This window comes from Ranitomeya variabilis, chromosome 1, assembly GCF_051348905.1.
Source record: "Ranitomeya variabilis isolate aRanVar5 chromosome 1, aRanVar5.hap1, whole genome shotgun sequence".
NCBI classification, from domain to species: Eukaryota; Metazoa; Chordata; class Amphibia; order Anura; family Dendrobatidae; genus Ranitomeya; species Ranitomeya variabilis.
In genome coordinates this window covers 322,323,731-322,336,532 of record NC_135232.1, presented here as the reverse complement: position 1 = coordinate 322,336,532, position 12,802 = coordinate 322,323,731, and the positions used below count along the sequence as shown (strand labels likewise).

The following is a 12,802-nucleotide window of genomic DNA, read 5'->3' as shown; positions in this document are numbered from 1 at the left end:
ATATACACAAAGAATACATACACACATGGTCAAAATTGTTGGTACCTCTCATTTAATGACAGGAAAACCCATAATGGTCACAGAAATAACTTGAATCTGACAACAGTAATAATAAATAAAAGATCTATGAAAATGACCAAATGAAAGTCAGGCATTGATTTTCAACCATGCTTCCACAGAATTTAAAAAAAAATAAAATAAAAGTCATGAAATAGGCCTGGACAGAAATGATGGTACCCCTGAAAATAATGTGACAAAAGAGACATGTTAAATCACGGTGTGTCCACTAACTAGCATCACAGGTGTCTACAATCCTGGAATCAGTGTTTGGGCCTGTATATAGGGCTACAGATACTCACTGTACTGTTTAGTGACATGGTATGTATCACACTCAACATGGACCTGAGGAAGCGAAGGAAAGAGTTGTCTCAGGAAATTAGAAGGAAAATTATAGACAAACATATTAAAAGGTAAAAGTTAAAAGACCATCTCCAAGCAGCTTGATGTTCCTGTGACTACATTTGCACTTATTATTCAAAAATATAAGATCCATGGGACTATAGCCAACCTTCCTGGACATGGCCGCAGGAGGAAAATTGATGACAAATCAAAGAGATGGATAATGTGAATGGTAACAAAAGAGCCCAGAAAAACTTCTAAACAGATTAAAGGTGAACTTCAAGCTTGAGGAACATTAGTGTCAGATCGCCCCATCCGTCATTGTATGAGCCAAAGTGAACTTCATGGGAGACGACCAAGGAGGATACCATTGCTGAAAAAAAATCATAAAAAAGCCAGACTGGAATTTGCTAAACTACATGTTTACAAGCCACAAAGCTTCTGGGAGAATGTCCTATGGACAGATGAGACAAAAATGGAACTTTTTGGCAAGGCACATCAGCTCTATGTTCACAGACAGAAAAATGAAGCTTATCAAGAAAAGAACACTGTCCCTACTGTGAAACATGGAGGAGACTCTGTTATGTTCTGGGGCTGCTTTGCTGCATCTGGCATAGGGTGCCTAGAATCTGGTACAATGAAATCTCAACAATATCAAGGTATTCTAGAGAGAAATGTGCTGCCCAGTGTCAGAAAGCTTGGTCTCAGTCGCAGGTCATGGGTCTTGCATTAAGATAATGACCCAAAACACACAGCTAAAAACACCCAAGAATGGCTAAGAGGAAAATATTGGACTATTCTGAAGTGGCCTTCTATGAACCCTGACCTAAATCCTAGTGAGCATCTTTGGAAAGAGCTGAAACATGCCATCTGGAAAAGGCAACCTTCAAACACGAGACAACTGGAGCAGTTTGCTCTTGAGGAGTGGGCCAAAATACCTGTCGAGAGGTGCAGAAGTCGCATTGACAGTTATAGGAATAATTTGATTGAAGTGATTGCCTCAAAAGGTTGTGCAACAAAATATTAAGTTAAGGGTACCATCATTTCTGTCCAGGCCTATTTCATGAGTTTTATTTATTTAGTTTTTAATTCTGTGGAAGCATGGTTGAAAAGCAATGTCTGACTTTCATTTGTTCAGTTTCGTAGATTTTTAATTTATTATTACTTTTGTCAGATTCAAGTTATTTCTGTGACCATTGTGGGTTTTTCTGTCATTAAACAAGGGGTACCAACAATTTTGACTACTTGTGTAGATTATACATGTTACATAGATACACAGATAGAAGAAAATCCGGCAATTCATCTGGCGTGTTATGTAAAATCACTGCAGGAGCCGACAGAAGAGATGGATTACATACAGTAAATACAAATAGAATAGGTAGATATATAGATGTCAGTGACAAATATAATTAGTACAGTGTGTGTGCAAAGTACTGAACATGTATTTAATTAGTATAAGATTATTTTTCGGAAAAAAATGGCGTGGGCTCCCGTGCAATTTTCGTAACCAGCAGAGGGAAAGATGATGGCTGGTGGCAGGTGTTTATAGCCTTGGAAGGAGGTAATACTCATGGAGCTTCCCAGGCTATTTATATCAGCTCACAGCTATACAATTAGCCTTTAATGGCTATTAAAATGGGGGACCCTAAAAAAAATGACTTAGTTCCCCCTATAATAAATAACCAGCAAAGGCTATGCAGACAGCTGCAGGCTGATATTAATAGCCTAGGAAGGTGTCATGGATACTGATCCCCCCCCAGCTCTCAAGCGTCCCAGAAAAGGCGCATCTATAACATACACCAATTCTGGCACTTAGCCTCGCTCTTCCCACTTGACCTGTAGCGGTGGCAAGTGGGGTGATAGTTGGGGGGTTGATGTTACCTTTTTACTGGCAAGTGACATCAAGCCCAGAGGTGTTATGATCCTAGTGGCAAGGATCGCAGGTCGGACTAGCTAAGTAACTGAACAGACGACTAGCTCTGGGGAAGTGGTAACTAGATTGACCGCAACCTGATCCTATCCGTACACAACTATAGGTAGCCGTGGAACGTTACCTGAAAATCCTAGACGTCTCTTCACGGCCTGAGAAACTGACTATTCCTGGAGGGAAAGAAAGTCCTCTCTTGCCTCAGTGGAATGACCCCAAAGATATAGAATAGCCCCCCACAAATATTAATGGTGAGTTAAGGGGAAAGCACAAACGCAGAGATGAAATTAGATTTAGCAAATGAGGCCCGCTAATACTAGATAGCAGAAAATAGGAAGGGAACTGTGCGGTCAATAAAAAACCCTATTCAAAATATCCACGCAGAGATTGCTCGAGCCCCCGCACCAACTAACGGTGCGGGGGAAGCAACTCCGTACCCCAGAGCTTACCAGCAACAAGAAATCACATATTAGCAAGCTGGACTAGACTCATCATACACAGAAATCATATTGCAGGCAGATGAGCAAAAAATATTCAAACAGAACTTAGCTTATCCTGAAGAGGCAGAAAACGAGATAATCAGGAGTAATCAGAATAGCACTGAATACATTGACAGCCGGCAACAAGTGGAAGTGAAGCAGAGCTAAATAGGAGCCTCCCTGGTGAATAACGAGGCAGCTGATCCAGCCAGACCCGCAGGATAATAAACCAAACCACCAGGGGGAGCCAAAAAACCAAAGTCACACAATACCATCTGTGACCACAAGAGGGAGCCTGAAAACGGAGTTCACAACAGTACCCCCCCCTTGAGGAGGGGTCACCGAACCCTCATCAAAACCCCCAGGGCGATCAGGGTGAGCCACATGGAAGGCACGAACCAAATCGGCCGCATGAACATCAGAGGCGACAACCCAGGAATTATCCTCCTGACCATAGCCTTTCCACTTAACCAAATACTGAAGCCTCCGTCTAGAAATACGAGAATCCAAGATCTTCTCCACCACGTATTCCAATTCTCCCTCAACCAGCACAGGGGCAGGAGGCTCAACCGAAGGAACCACAGGCACCACATACCTCCGCAACAACGACCGATGGAACACATTATGAATAGCAAACGATGCAGGGAGGTCCAAACGAAAAGACACAGGGTTAAGGACTTCCAAAATCTTATAAGGACCGATAAACCGAGGCTTGAATTTAGGAGAGGAGACCTTCATAGGAACAAAGCGAGAAGACAACCACACCAAGTCCCCAACGCGAAGTCGGGGACCCACACAGCAACGGCGGTTGGCAAAGCGCTGAGCCTTCTCTTGTGACAGCTTCAAATTGTCCACCACATGATTCCAAATCTGATGCAACCTATCCACCACAACATCCACTCCAGGACAGTCAGAAGGCTCCACCTGACCCGAGGAAAAACGAGGATGAAACCCTGAATTACAAAAAAAAGGCGAAACCAAAGTAGCAGAACTAGCCCGATTATTAAGGGCAAACTCGGCCAATGGCAAAAAAGTCACCCAGTCGTCCTGATCAGTAGAAAGAAAACATCTTAAATAGGTTTCCAAAGTCTGATTAGTGCGCTCGGTTTGGCCATTCGTCTGAGGATGGAAGGCCGACGAAAAAGACAAATTAATGCCATCTTAGCACAAAAGGTCCGCCAAAATCTAGACACAAACTGGGATCCTCTGTCGGAAACAATATTTTCAGGGATCCCGTGCAAACGAACCACATTTTGAAAAAACAGAGGAACCAACTCGGAGGAGGAAGGCAACTTAGGCAAGGGCACCAAATGGACCATCTTAGAAAAACGATCACACACCACCCAAATGACAGACATTCTCTGAGAGACAGGGAGATCTGAAATAAAATCCATGAAAATGTGCGTCCAAGGCCTCTTCGGGACAGGCAAAGGTAACAACAAGCCACTGGCACGAGAACAGCAAGGCTTAGCCCGAGCACAAATTCCACAAGACTGCACAAAGGAACGCACATCCCGCAACAAGGAAGGCCACCAGAAGGACCTAGCCACCAAATCTCTGGTACCAAAAATCCCAGGATGGCCTGCCAACACCGAAGAATGAACCTCGGAAATAACTCTGCTGGTCCATCTATCCGGGACAAACAGTCTCTCCGGTGGACAACGGTCAGGTCTATCCGCCTGAAACTCCTGCAGCACTCGTCGCAAATCTGGGGAGATGGCAGACAAAATCACCCCTTCTCTGAGGATACCAGCTGGCTCTGAATCACCAGGAGAGTCAGGCACAAAACTCCTAGAAAGAGCATCAGCCTTCACATTCTTCGAACCAGGCAGGTATGAGACCACGAAATCAAAACGAGAGAAAAACAACGACCAACGAGCCTGTCTAGGATTCAGCCGCTTGGCCGACTCGAGATAAATCAAATTCTTGTGATCAGTCAAGACCACCACACGATGCTTAGCTCCCTCGAGCCAATGTCGCCACTCCTCAAATGCCCACTTCATAGCCAACAACTCCCGATTACCAACATCATAATTCCGCTCGGCAGGCGAAAACTTTCTTGAAAAGAAAGCACATGGCTTCATCACAGAGCCATCAGAGCTTCTCTGCGACAAAACAGCCCCCGCTCCAATCTCAGAAGCATCAACCTCGACCTGGAAAGGAAGGGAGATGTCTGGCTGACATAAGACCGGAGCCGAAGAAAACCGGCGCTTCAGCTCCCGAAAGGCCTCCACAGCCGCAGGAGACCAATTAGTAACATCAGAACCCTTCTTGGTCAAATCCGTCAATGGCTTAACAACACCAGAAAAATTAGCGATGAAGCGACGGTAAAAATTAGCAAAACCCAAGAACTCCTGAAGACTCTTAACAGATGTAGGCTGAGTCCAGTCATGAATAGCCTGAACCTTGACTGGGTCCATCTCAATAGCAGAAGGAGAAAAAATGAAACCCAAAAAAGAAACCTTCTGGACTCCAAAAAGACATTTTGAGCCTTTCACAAATAAAGCATTGGCACGCAGGACCTGAAACACCATCCTGTCCTGCTTAACATGGGACTCCCAATCATCCGAAAAAACCAGAATATCATCCAGATACACAATCATAAATTTATCCAGATATTCGCGGAAGATGTCGTGCATAAAGGACTGAAAGACAGAAGGAGCGTTAGAAAGTCCAAAAGGCATCACCAAGTACTCAAAATGGCCTTCGGGCGTAATAAATGCAGTTTTCCATTCATCACCCTGCTTAATACGCACAAGGTTATACGCACCACGAAGATCTATCTTGGTGAACCAACTAGACCCCCTAATGCGAGCAAACAGATCAGATAACAATGGCAAAGGATACTGAAATTTGACCGTGATTTTGTTTAGAAGGCGATAATCAATACAAGGTCTCAGGGAACCATCCTTAGCCACAAAAAAGAACCCCGCACCAAGAGGGGAGGAGGAGGGGCGAATAAGTCCTTTCTCCAAAGACTCCTTTATATAACTCCGCATAGCAGCATGCTCCGGCACTGACAAATTGAAAAGTCGTCCCTTAGGAAACTTACTACCAGGAATCAAATTTATAGCACAATCACAATCCCTATGAGGAGGTAGAGAACTGAGTTTGGGCTCATCAAATACATCCTGGTAATCCGACAAAAACGCAGGGACCTCAGAAGGAGTGGATGAAGCAATTGACACCACAGGAGCGTCGCCATGAATTCCCTGACAACCCCAACTTGACACAGACATTGCTTTCCAATCCAGGACTGGATTATGAGTCTGCAACCATGGCAGGCCCAACACGACAACATCATGCAAATTAAGCAATACAAGAAAGCGAATCACCTCCTGATGAACAGGAGTCATGCACATGGTCACTTGTGTCCAGTACTGAGGTTTATTCGTAGCCAATGGTGTAGCATCAATTCCCCTTAGTGGAATAGGGAATTTGAAAGGCTCCAAAACAAAACCACAGCGCCTGGCAAATGACAAATCCATCAGACTCAGGGCAGCACCTGAATCCACAAAAGCCATAACCGGGTAAGATGACAGGGAACAAATCAGGGTAACAGACAAAATAAACTTAGGCTGTAAAGTACCGATGGTGACAGATTTATCAATCTTTTTTGTGCGCTTAGAGCATGCTGAGATAACATGAGCTGAGTCACCACAGTAAAAGCACAACCCATTTTGCAGTCTATAATTTTGCCGTTCACTTCTGGTCAGAATTCTATCACATTGCATAGACTCAGGTGTCTGTTCAGAAGACACCGCCAAATGGTGCGCAGGTTTGCGCTCCCGCAAACGCCGATCAATCTGAATGGCCAGAGTAATTGACTCATTCAGACCTGCAGGCGTAGGGAACCCCACCATGACATTCTTAATGGCTTCAGAAAGACCTTTTCTGAAATTTGCAGCCAGGGCACACTCATTCCATTGAGTAAGCACCGACCATTTCCGAAGTTTTTGGCAGTACACCTCTGCATCATCTTGCCCCTGAGAGAAGGCCAACAACGCTTTCTCAGCCTGGTTCTCAAGATTAGGTTCCTCATAGAGCAATCCAAGGGCCAGAAAAAACGCATCCACACTGAGCAATGCAGGATCCCCTGGAGCCAATGCGAAAGCCCAATCTTGAGGATCGCCACGCAAGAAAGAAAATAATCTTAACTTGCTGAACAGAATCCCCAGAGGAACGAGGTTTCAAAGAAAGAAACAATTTGCAATTGTTCTTAAAATTCAGGAACCTAGATCTATCTCCAGAAAACAACTCCGGAATAGGTATTCTAGGCTCTGACATAGGACTGTGCACAACAAAATCCTGAATACTTTGTACCCTTGCAGCAAGATGATCTACACTGGAGGCTAAACTCTGGATATCCATATCAGCAGCTGAACTCAGAGCCACACCAAGATTAAGAGGAGGAGAGAAGCCAGACACACAGCAGCTAGACACACGGCAGCAAAAAAAAAAAAAATTTCTCCAAGCTTCCCTTCTCCTGCTTCTGCCATGCAATTAACACTTTACTGGCCGGCTGTACTGTTATGATCCTAGTGGCAAGGATCGCAGGTCGGACTAGCTAAGTAACTGAACAGACGACTAGCTCTGGGGAAGTGGTAACTAGATTGACCGCAACCTGATCCTATCCGCACACAACTATAGGTAGCCGTGGAACGTTACCTGAAAATCCTAGACGTCTCTTCACGGCCTGAGAAACTGACTATTCCTGGAGGGAAAGAAAGTCCTCTCTTGCCTCAGTGGAATGACCCCAAAGATATAGAATAGCCCCCCACAAATATTAACGGTGAGTTAAGGGGAAAGCACAAATGCAGAGATGAAATTAGATTTAGCAAATGAGGCCCGCTAATACTAGATAGCAGAAAATAGGAAGGGAACTGTGCGGTCAATAAAAAACCCTATTCAAAATATCCACGCAGAGATTGCTCGAGCCCCCGCACCAACTAACGGTGCGGGGGAAGCAACTCCGTACCCCAGAGCTTACCAGCAACAAGAAATCACATATTAGCAAGCTGGACTAGACTCATCATACACAGAAATCATATTGCAGGCAGATGAGCAAAAAATATTCAAACAGAACTTAGCTTATCCTGAAGAGGCAGAAAACGAGATAATCAGGAGTAATCAGAATAGCACTGAATACATTGACAGCCGGCAACAAGTGGAAGTGAAGCAGAGCTAAATAGGAGCCTCCCTGGTGAATAACGAGGCAGCTGATCCAGCAGACCCGCAGGATAATAAACCAAACCACCAGGGGGAGCCAAAAAACCAAAGTCACACAATACCATCTGTGACCACAAGAGGGAGCCTGAAAACGGAGTTCACAACACAGAGGTTAGCAATGGAGAGGCGTCAATAAGGCGCCCCCATTACTAACCCCATAGTCACATTGTAAGAAAACACAGACACCCACTAAAAAATCCTTTAAAGAAAGAATGACAGACTCATTTAAGATTCTAAACTAAACCATACTTACGACCTTGCCCATCCCCCGATGCCCTCACCTTCTGCAGAGATGCTTTTAATCCATTTGTCCCACAACGGGTCCAGCTCTGCTACATCTAGATGTCAGGCTGCATGGATGAATGATGCGAACATACAGCCTGTCATCCAGGTGACACTCAGCACCGTGTGTTTAGTGTCTCCCTGTGAACTGCTATTGCCTGTCTGAGGGCACCGCGAGAGTGAGAAAGTTCTCCTGCTCACGGTGCCGTCTGACAGGTCACATTGGCGAGTCTCGACGATATGCGCATACAACCGTAGCATGCTGCGATCTTACACGCAGGTAGAATATGCTGTGATGTGAGCTGCCCCATAGATTAACACTAGTGATGAGCGAATATACTCGTTACTGGAGATTTCTCGAGCATGCTCGGGTGTCCTCTGAGTATTTTTTAATGCTCGGAAATTTAGTTTTTCTTGCCGCAGCTGAATGATTTACATCTGTTAGCCAGCATAAGTACATGTGGGGATTCCCTAGCAACCAGGCAACCCCCACATGTACTTATGCTGGCTAACAGATGTAAATCATTCAGCTGCGGCAAGAAAAACTAAATTTCCGAGCATTAAAAAATACTCGGAGGTCACCCGAGCGTGCTCGAGAAATCTCCAGTAACGAGTATATTCGCTCATCACTAATTAACAGTGGTCCGAGTGCTCCGTGATGTTTTCTTGTGTAGCACTCATCCGTACTCTATAGTGGTGTGACTCTGGCCTTAGTCAGATACTAGCCTTACTACTAGCGCCATTAGTACTACCACTATCACCACTGCTACTATCCCTCTGGTTACTAACACCACTATTATTACCAGTAGGACTACTAGTACTTCTGTACACTGACCCAGAAGACGCCCACAGAACCCCGCAGCATGTGACCAGAGCGTTCTGTGAGGCGAGCACTACTGACTGGCAATTCCGCACCGTGGCGGGAGGCTGCTGGCTCATCCCAGGAGGGGACGTGTGTCAGGTCACGCCAGTTTCCAGGCGACCGCTGGCCCCGCCCCCTCCTACATCCGGTGCTCGGCTACACGCTGTGTCATGTGCAGACTGGAATTTATAGTGCGTCGGTGAGAACAGCTCGTCCAGTCACATTACTGGAAATGAGCGCTGTAGGGGAGTGTGATGGGCACGTTCCCGGGAGCCAATCAGAGCGCTGTCCTTCTGTGCGTGCATGGGATGAGGGGCGGAGCTGAGGCAGGCCGCGGGGTGGCGGTGGGAGCTGTCATATATACACCGGGCGGCTGCGCACCGCATACACTGAGTGCAGGATACCGCATCCGGCAGCGCCATGTCCCCCCCAGCGGCCGAGACGCAGAACAAGCAGGAGCTCAGCAGGAAGGAGGAGACTCGGGCAGGGTGAGTGTCAGATGCTGCCCGTCCATGTGCTGCTGCTGCCCAGGGGACCGTGTATTGGCTCATGGCATGGAGAAGGTTCCTCAGGCTACACGTCAGTGAGGTTGTAGTGCCGCATCCAGACTGCTGCAGTTGGTCCCAGAGGCCAGACCCCCACTGAGCGGGCAGCCGAGATGTGCTAATCTACATGCCATCATCAAAGTCTAGAGTGGGGAAACCTTTTTAAAGAGTGCTATTGTTTGTTTGTCAACACTACTAGCAGTGACCAGGAGAGCGGTGCGGGTACTAATGCTGCCTGAAGAGTGTGACCCTCGTCCAGATGTCTGAGGATGCTGTTAATGAATCACGCAGTAGTAGCCTGCCCCATCCCCATGCCGGTAGGCGTTATGCCCTGCCGCAGCCTGCCCCATGCCGGTAGGCGTTATGCCCTGCCGCAGCCTGCCCCATGCCGGTAGGCGTTATGCCCTGCCGCAGCCTGCCCCATGCCGGTAGGCGTTATGCCCTGCTGTAGCCTGCCCCATGCCGGTAGGCATTATGCCCTGCCGCAGCCTGCCCCATGCCGGTAGGCGTTATGCCCTGCCCCATGCCGGTAGGCGTTATGCCCTGCTGTAGCCTGCCCCATGCCGGTAGGCGTTATGCCCTGCCGCAGCCTGCCCCATGCCGGTAGGCGTTATGCCCTGCTGTAGCCTGCCCCATGCCGGTAGGCATTATGCCCTGCCGCAGCCTGCCCCATGCCGGTAGGCGTTATGCCCTGCCCCATGCCGGTAGGCGTTATGCCCTGCCCCATGCCGGTAGGCGTTATGCCCTGCCCCATGCCGGTAGGCGTTATGCCCTGCCCCATGCCGGTAGGCGTTATACCCTGCCGCAGCCTGCCCCATGCCGGTAGGCGTTACACACTGTTAATTTTGTTCCATTATACTGCACCAGGAACTTGGCCATGGCTAATAGTGGCACAAATTGTGATTAGCCATAACTAGTTTGAAGATAACCAGACGTTTGGCGTGTTCCACTCATACATTTTATCAATGAACCTGTTTAAAAACTTCTCTCCCATATTTTGTTGCTGAGAACCATAGCAATCTCCTTCCTGGTGCTGACTCTGGTGACTCCTTGTGCTCTGGCATCGCCAGAGGAACCCACTGTTCTGCCAAGTGTAGAAAGCTCTGCAGGGTATGCCTCAGATAACACAATAGATGCCTGTGCGGGGTACAGGCTTGAATAGGCCTCATAAAATGGGCTCTATCCAATGGGCAGTTATTGCTCTTATGTTCCCGCAGCTCCTCTAAGTAATCTATATTTTTGTTTGTATGTAAATCTGCCATACGGTTCCAGAAAAATGGGCCTTTTTTTATGGTCTTTACAAGTGGGCATGGCTCCCAGGATTCCCTGGGGACGTGTCTCCATGATTATGCTGAGTCACAACCCCTTCGCAAAAACCAACAAAAATTATAGCACCAAATGAAAAGGCAAACGTCTCTGGGACCATATGGCAGATCTATCAATAACCAACGGAATACTCGGGAGCAGCGTGAATAAAAGCGCAAACACTGGTTACTTCTGACCTGGCGACACGTCCTCCTACGTCACATCATAAGACTCCACAGGGGGCAGCTGACCCTAGTCTTAGATAACCCATACTCCCTGCTCACATTCTCTGTAGCACAGCTACCACTAGACCTGTATGCAGTATATATGGGTCATGTAAAATAAAGCCGGAGATTGGAATGAGTTCTCCATTTCATGGTGAATATTCTCACATTACTCTGCTGCAATCATGTTGTATTTGACTCATTCCCTATTAACCAGTTCAGCTGGTTTTCAGTTTCTGGGAATCTTGATTTACTTAACATTTCCAAGTATAGTAGTGTGCCAGATTACCTGCTGCAGGTACTGGCTGTAATTATTCCCTGCCCGTGCACGCTCTCTACATTGCTTGTATGACCTCTGTATGTGATGTGGACCACACTTTGGTGATCTGCTCACTGAATCGCACTGATATTAAGGCTGCCGTCACACTAGCAGTATTTGGTCAGTCTTTTACCTCAGTATGTGTAAGCCAAAACCAGGAGTGGGTGATAAATACAGAAGTAGTGACTTGTTTCTATTATACTTTTCCTCTGACTGTCCCACTCCTAGTTTTGGCTTACAAATACTGATGTAAAATACTGACCAAATACTGCTAGTGTGATGGCAGCCTAATAGTTAAATAGTTAAGTTTTCTCCTACGACGAGCGAGGCTGCTCCCAGTGGATGTGCGGGGGTATAATGTGTAACGCATGTATCCTCCAGTCCCGGCTCAGAAATCGGCGAATCCCCGCAGCGCACACAGTGACTGCAAACATTGATTTCGACTGGATAGCTGCTTTAGGCCAGTCTCGCACGTCCAGATAATTCCAGTACCGGGAAAATCGGTACCGGAGTTGTCCGTGTGCTCATGTGGCACATCAGTGTGGCACACGTGCGGCAGCCGTGTGCCGACTGAGGACCACACGGACCGTGCAGGAGACAGCGCTAGAGTTAAGCGCTGTCCCCTGCTTTTGGCGCTGAAGCCGGCATTCATTCCTTCTCCCCAGCAGCGTTTGCTGGAGAGAAGGAATGAAAAATCAATATTTTTTTAATATTATTATTATTTTTTTGTTAAAAATAAAGTTTGGGGTCACCTCCCGCCTCCCACCCCCTGTGCGCCCGCCCGATTGCATTAACATACTCACGCAGCTCCCGCGATGCCTCCTCTCAGCGCCGCAGCTTGTCCTGTGTGAGCGGTCACGTGGTACCGCTCATTACAGGGATGAATATGTGGCTCTACCCCTATGGGAGGTGGAGCCGCATATTCATCACTGTAATGAGCGGTACCACGTGACCGCTCACACAGGACAAGCAGCCGGCGCTGAGAGGAGGCATCGCGGGAGCTGGGTGAGTATTTCTCTGCAAGCGGGTGGGCGCACAGGGGGTGGGGAGGGGTGGGAGGCGGGACGTGACCCCCAAACTTTATTTTTAAAGAAACCGTGCTGCCGGAGAAAAATGGACATGTCTCCGTGTTTTGCACACGGACACACGGTCCGTGAAAACACAGTCATGTGCATAGACCCATTCATTTGAATGGGTCTACGTGTGTCAGTGTCTCCGGTACTTTAGAAAA

At 47.2% G+C, this 12,802-nt stretch overlaps 1 protein-coding gene across 2 annotated transcripts in view; it reads left to right on the top strand.

Moving 5' to 3' along the window:
- Positions 1–12,802, top strand: part of PNP (purine nucleoside phosphorylase) — a 64,921-nt gene that overhangs the window by 26,386 nt on the left and 25,733 nt on the right. Inside the window, exon 1 of one of the 2 annotated variants that reach the window (XM_077298115.1) lies at positions 9,400–9,666. The exons of the other annotated variant lie outside the window; for it this stretch is intronic. Within the exon in view, the coding sequence (XP_077154230.1) occupies positions 9,599–9,666 (68 nt within the window). The 5' untranslated portion in view covers positions 9,400–9,598. Of the gene's footprint in view, positions 1–9,399; positions 9,667–12,802 lie in introns of those variants that run through there. 2 annotated transcript variants of the gene reach the window in all.